The 6,646-nt window shown below is 36.3% G+C and overlaps 1 protein-coding gene across 1 annotated transcript; it reads right to left on the reverse strand.

Annotated features, from left to right (window-relative positions):
- Window positions 1–583: 583 nt before the first annotated feature.
- LOC114749308 (protein NRT1/ PTR FAMILY 2.13-like) lies at window positions 584–4,308 on the reverse strand. Its single transcript, XM_028937804.1, has 4 exons — window positions 4,068–4,308; window positions 3,712–3,929; window positions 1,902–2,479; window positions 584–1,604 (listed from the first exon to the last, which is right to left on the reverse strand). The coding sequence occupies exons 1-4, from the start codon at window positions 4,246–4,248 to the stop codon at window positions 740–742; spliced, it is 1,842 nt and encodes a 613-aa protein (XP_028793637.1). The 5' UTR covers window positions 4,249–4,308; the 3' UTR covers window positions 584–739.
- Between the last annotated feature and the right edge of the window lie 2,338 nt (window positions 4,309–6,646).

Below are 6,646 nucleotides of genomic sequence, written 5' to 3' on the forward strand. Positions count from 1 at the left end.
GAGAGGGCAAATGGGCAAGGACCAATGTGTAGCCCTCACTTTTGTCACTCACCTTCCTATAGCCATGATCTCCTGATCTCTGCTTCCCCAGCGTCATCACCATTCTCATCAGTGCCTCTCCCCTGTTGTCATGGTTGCCAGATCTCCCCACCATCTTCAGTGTTTAGCTCCTCATTAGTGAAGATGTAAACTAAAGAAGAAGAGACCGATAAAGAAAATCTGAGTGAGGGGGTTTGAAAAAGAAATTAATGGTTGGAGGCTGAGAAAGAGGATTGGGAGGGGTTGAGAAGTGAGCCATAAGAGAGAGAGAGAGCATGTGTGATGCCGGAGAAATAGAAAGGACAAGGCATTGTTGACAATATCTGTAAATGGGGAAGATTCAAATTTCAAAATATAAGAAATGAGGGGGATTTGAAATTCAAAATATAATCTTTGCAGGCAGTCATTTATATGAACCATATGACACAGAGCCCGATAGATTATCATTAAGCCAAAAATCCCTTAACAGTAAAATGAGTCTAAAGCCAAAAACTAAGCCATTTAAACTGTGGCTTGAGTGGAACAGTATTAAAAAATATATTGATGATTCTACGCATTTCTATTTCGTAATTTGCGCATGACCCACAAAATTGAATTGCTCTGACCGCATAGCTGACTGCAATCACTTTAAATTTATTTAATACAGTATTTTGTCATACACGCATAATCTTAATACCATTAACAGCGATCCAGATTTTCACTAGCCTTTGTGCGAAGCTAGCTCAACATCGGGAGGAAAATCTACATCAGTTGTCTTGTAACGATATTGCCGAGCAACCAGGAGAAAATAAACCATGTTCAGAGCCGCAATCACAGCAATAAGGTAGTAGAAATAGTCCAATCTACCATCATTGATGTCATTCGTGAGCCAATCTGGATGCGTCTGCGTTCCTGTGGTGCGATGAACTGCGGTCACCAGAATCGTGCTCACGTAGCTAGCTCCAGCAAACGAGCAAGAGAACAAGGAATTAGCAATGCTCCTCATGTGCTCAGGAAATTGTCTGTTAAAGAACTCTATTTGTCCGATTATATTGAACGCTTCACACATACCCATCAGAATCAGTTGTGGTGCTAGCCACATCACCGACATGGGGGCGATTCCTAGTGGATTTGGATTGGAATTGGCCGAGTCCCTTCTCACTTTCTCGACCATACCGGCGACGATCATGGAGAGGATAGAGAAGACCATGCCGATTCCGATTCTTTGAAGCAGAGTTATGCCCCCTTCGTGTTTGGTGATTTTCCTAAGTGAAGGTACGACGAACCTATCATAGAAAGGGACCCAAAGGCCTATGGTGAGGAATGAGATGACCCCAACTGAACCTGCCGGGATTTGGAACTTAGATCCGAGGCGTCTGTTCATTTTTAAGGCTTGTGATACCGTGAATGTTCCTTGTTGTGCCATTGAAGTCAAGCTGAGGATCCCAGCAGCCCAGATTGGGAAAGTCCTCGCTAGGCATTTCACTTCTTCTACTTGCTGCATGCTGGTAAGCCTCCACTGGTTCACTCTGGTCCCATCTGGGTTCAGCTCACCCTCCATGATCAGACAGGCTTTATTTAAGCTCCTATCCAACAAAACAATAAATAAATAAAGAACCCCAGTGAGTCATTACAACATCATGATTTGAGACCTATCTAGCTTCCTATTCATCAGTCCTTTTCTTCAAGAAAATAACTGAAGGTATAAGAATATATGTTATTTTAGTCTCCTAGCTTAGTTCTCTCTAATAATTTAATGTTCTTGGGCGCTTACTCTAATTATTGTTCAGTAAAGTAAGGCCTACGTAATCAGATTTCTTGCTGATCTGTTTGACACCCAATTCTAATAGAATAAGAAATTGTCCATGATAGAGATGTCTAACCTGAATTGATCAGTCAAAGGGAGTTTTGACAAAGAGCTGGAACCTTCCTGTAAAGGCGGATCATAGAAAACCCCATCGACTTTGTCATCACTTGGAAGCTCCACATGTCGCTTTCTGTAAGCAGCAACTAGGACCTCAGCAATGCCAGAGAAAATACTCCCTTCTGGTTTAACATGCACATAGATCCTCCTCCCAGCGAGGAACATGATGATTGAGAGGAACATACACACAGTTGGTATCCCAAACCCTATCTTCCAGCTAACAGAGTCTTGAATATAGACCACCACCGTCTGGGTTATGAGCAAAACCACAGTGAATGTAGTGTAGTACCAGTTGAAGAAGCTAGTGATCCCTTTCTTGCCTGCATCAGTAGTGGGGTCAAATTGATCGACACCAAAAGGGATACTGCAAGGTCTTATACCAGCAGAGCCTATGGTTAAGAAACAAAGTCCCAGGATCAGAACACCAAGATGAGTACTGTTAGCTTTCACACACTGGTTCTGTGCTAGTTGCTCAGGAGTGCAAGGTGGAGGATGCAGGTTGGGTGACCAAGCTGTTAGAGTCACTATAATCATCCCCTGTTTAGCAAATTTTTCAATTAGAGGGGGAAAATCTGATGAAGAAAAAAAATGGAAGAAAAATCCAAAGGAGAGAGTGGTTGCAATTTTTTGGAGTGACGTGACTGTAGCTTGAACACGTGAAATTGAAATTCATGTCATAGATTTCTGGAGAATTTGTCCTCATATTGGGTACAATTCAAATATCTTCTTATAATATTGAAACTTGCAATTTGTCCATTTTTTCACCCTTACAATTATGACTTTATTTCTTACTTAAAATTTTTGAATTTGAATTGAGGTTACTTATATTATACCCTTCTTTTCTCACAGTCCACAACAAAGTGTGCTGTTAAATAGTCTTTTTGAACCCCTCGTCCGTTGGTTCAGCGGGTGAAGGGGTTGGACACGCTCACTAAGAGAGCGGGTTCGACCCTGGAGCACGTCGCGGCATTAGGGAAGGCATCTTCGAAGCCAAGACTTTAGCCTATAAACAACGGGTGAAAATACCGTCTCAGTTTAAGCTACGGTGCTGGGTAGGGCTGGGGTCAAGGGTTAGTTGCCCTGCCTTTAGATCGTGGGTGAGCCCAACCCCTTTCCTAAAATTTTATTCACCAAAAAAAATGGTCTTTTTTAAAAAAGAAAAAAAAACACCGTTTACTTGGCCAATAATGTTATCTGAAAACATCATGTTCATAGATGCAAAGGGCACTTCCCTTGGCACTGTAATTTTCTCAAGTTTGCCACAGCGGAGAGAACAGTGCAAACACTATTTTATTGCAAATTGACTAAAAAGTAAAATTTTTCCTTTGCACAGAAGATTATTATTAAGGTGAGAATCCGAACACAAGGTAACAAACAATGAACAAAGTTAAATGGGCTTCTCAGACCAGTTGTACAGAGGCAACATCTTTTAGAGAGGGGATTACCGACATCCTTTTCTCCTTAAATTATATAATTTCTATTTTTTATTATAGCTATAATTTTTTAATTTTAAATATATATACACATATCGAGTAATTTACTTATAAAAATTTTCCTTGAAAAAATCAAATTCAAAATCATTTGGCCTAAAATATTATAAGAAAATTTTAATTTGAAATGTAAATTGATTGTTATATGGAAAAAAAAATTAAAATTGATGGGAAGTTCAGACAAATTAAAAAATCACATCTTTTTACCTGTACACACATATTTGTGTGTGGTATGTGGTGAGTGTGTGTGTGTGAGAGAGAGAGAGAGAGAGAGTGTACCAGAAGAGAAGCAACAGAAGCATAGGCAATAGTCTTGAAGCGACCAACATAGGCGTCGGAGATGAAGGCACCGAGGAGAGGAGCAAAGTTGGTAAGGCCAAACCAAAGGTTCATAATGTTGGAAGCAAAGACTTGATCCATATGAAGCTCTCTCGTCAAGTACACCATAAAGTTCGCAAACAACCCAAACACTGCCAACCTCTCAAACGTCTCGTTCCCTGCACTTCCCCAAAAATATAAAGAACCATACGTGTTAATATGATCTGTGAAATAAAAACACTACTTTTCTTCTTCAGTATAACACTCACGTATCTGTAAAGGAAATTAATTAAAGACTTCAATAACTAATCACGGACCTAGAATAAAAGGCATGGCCCTCCATCCTCCAGGCTGCTTCTTCTTCTTCTTCTGGTGGCCACCTTCCTGCTTGTCTGAAGAACTTGAACTGCAAATGCAATTTCTGCAGCACAGAAGCCACCATGATGAAGAAGAAGAAGAGCTTTTGGTTTCTTTGTCATCTGCTGATGAGCCTGACATTTCTCTCTCTGCTTACGTACTGATCTCTTTGTTCCTTTTTCCAACTAATGATCTCTCCCTCTCTACGTATAGATATGGAAGATTTGGGAGCACCCCCTTCTCTAGGCTTCTGGGTTGGAGCTCAGGGATAAGATGAGTCGCGACAATGATTTATACGTACAGAGGCATAGTGACAACAGGGTTTAAAATCCCTTCTCACTCCTCTACTTTTAGGTGAAATTATTTATTTGTCTACGATGATTTGTCATTCATATAATTATTCATATTATTCCGTTTGGTTAAAAAGCAACGTATTTTTAATACATAAATTGGGACATGCAATGTTTTTATTCTTTTTTATCTTCAATTACAAGTCATGTATTCTTTATTCACGTAATTAATTATATTGTTATTCTTCCTTTTATTCTATCTACATGACAAGTACTATATATACATAGAAAATTGTTATGAGGTCTCAATTATAAAACAATTACAAAAAAAAAAAATCTCAATGACAAATGAGAAGTTATTATTTCTTGTAATAAAACTTGTCATTTACTTTCTCTGGTCTAAACGTAGACGCTAAAAACTAATTTATAAAAATTAATGATATCAATTAATTTTGTTATTTATGAAAAATATGTGAGTTTCTCTAAAAAAATTTCCTTTAATAATTTGCAGTGAAATTTGATTAATAGGAATAATTTAAGAAAAATTATAACTTTGACATACATGATGAATTATGATATGTTCATGAGCAAATCAAATGGGTCAATCACGACTTAGGAGTATGAATTATGATATGTGGAGCGGTGGCTGCGTGCTGTGCTTGCCATGTTCAGTGGAACGGTGGTCACTCTTCATGTATACGTCATGAATCATTCACATATCATTGCTTCGTTGCAAAACTATGATATACTACCTCTGGTACTTAATATAATATTATATTTAATTTTTATTTTGATCCTAAATATAAGATCTCAATCCACTTTGTTTCTCATATTTATATTTTTTTTTAAAGTAACTTTTCTGACAATAATAATTCTAGTCAATACACTTGATTAGTAAAGATATTTTAGAAAAAACAACACCTATTTAAAAGAAATAACTAACTCAACTTACTTTCTTAATCTCCTCAAATTAATCAACTGGTTCTTATAATTAGGACCGGAGGTCGTACATACCCATCCATATGTAGCCTCCCTCTATCCTCTCTCTCAATATATTCATCTTCATTATACATTATTGTTCATGTGTGAAAAAAAAATTACTATTTTCAGTCTTTAATATAAAAACCAGATCACTACTGTCTTGATTGATTTAATGACCTGTCACAAATATGTATTGATCTCTCTGAATTATTCTCTTTAACCATGTCCATTGAAACACCTATTGGTGAGAATCTTTTACAATTATTTTAAAAAAAAGAGACAAAATGGATTGAAATATTATATTTAAGACTGAATTTAATTTTCTAATTAGCTTTTATATTTAATATTAGAGGTAGTATTTTTAATAGCTGGATTGAACCAATATATTACGTGTAGAAATAAGTAACGAGAGGAAATTATGGAGATGAGTTTCTAATTCCGAAGCTAATAATAATGATTGAAGTTAGAAGATCGATGGAGTGGAAGGAGTCACGTTTCAATGTTTATTATGAAGTTAAAAGCAAAATAACGTGTGTGATCATGAAATAAAACACGTCTATATTTTGGTAAAAAGCTATGGTGACTTCAGCTCCAAACGTATTTCCAAACATTTGTCCATTCATCATTCCTACATCATTAACAGTTAAGCCACTTCCTCTTCAATCCTCTCAATCATCTCTAAAAATCTCATTTAATTTTTATTTGGGTCCTAAATATAATATTTCAATTCACTTTTTCTCTCATATTTATCTATTTTTTTAAGATAATCCTTCTAATAATAGTAGTTTTAGCCAATAAACTTGATTAGTAAAGATATTTTAGGAAAGACAATATCTATTTATTACAAATAATTAACTTAACTTATTTTCTTAATCTATTTAAATTAGTTAATTAGTTTTTATATTTAAGATCGAAGATAGTATATAAAGTTAATTATTTTTCCTTCTGGAAAATATTTCTTTGTTTTTACAATTTTTTATTGATAACAACCGCCTTAATTTCTGAAACTTGCTCTCTTTTATAATTTCATGCTATATTTGGGGGGTGTTTGGTATTCTCAAAACTATGGTTTCAGAAGCACTTTTCTGCAAAACGAGATAACCTCCTCAACATATTTACTTCGCAGTCTGTAAAAACATTTCTGGAACTATGGTTTGGTTTCTATCTAAACACTCCTGTTAAATTGACCATCAGAACCCCACCACCTTCATGATTAAGTTTGACTAACGTACACTATTTTGAGAGTTATCACATCAGGGAATCGGGAC

Source organism: Neltuma alba, unplaced genomic scaffold (genome assembly GCF_004799145.2).
Source record: "Neltuma alba isolate B1F8T4 unplaced genomic scaffold, ASM479914v2 tig00006013_pilon, whole genome shotgun sequence".
NCBI classification, from domain to species: Eukaryota; Viridiplantae; Streptophyta; class Magnoliopsida; order Fabales; family Fabaceae; genus Neltuma; species Neltuma alba.

Excerpts from the sequence above, each read along its gene's own strand:
- LOC114749308 (XM_028937804.1), bottom strand. The coding sequence starts at position 4,248 with ATGTCAGGCTCATCAGCAGATGACAAAGAAACCAAAAGCTCTTCTTCT. Across the intron at positions 2,480-3,711 it reads CTTCTGTTGCTTCTCTTCTG|GGGATGATTATAGTGACTCT; the intron begins GTACACTCTCTC and ends TTTGCTAAACAG. Across the intron at positions 1,605-1,901 it reads CCTTTGACTGATCAATTCAG|GAGCTTAAATAAAGCCTGTC; the intron begins GTTAGACATCTC and ends TTTGTTGGATAG.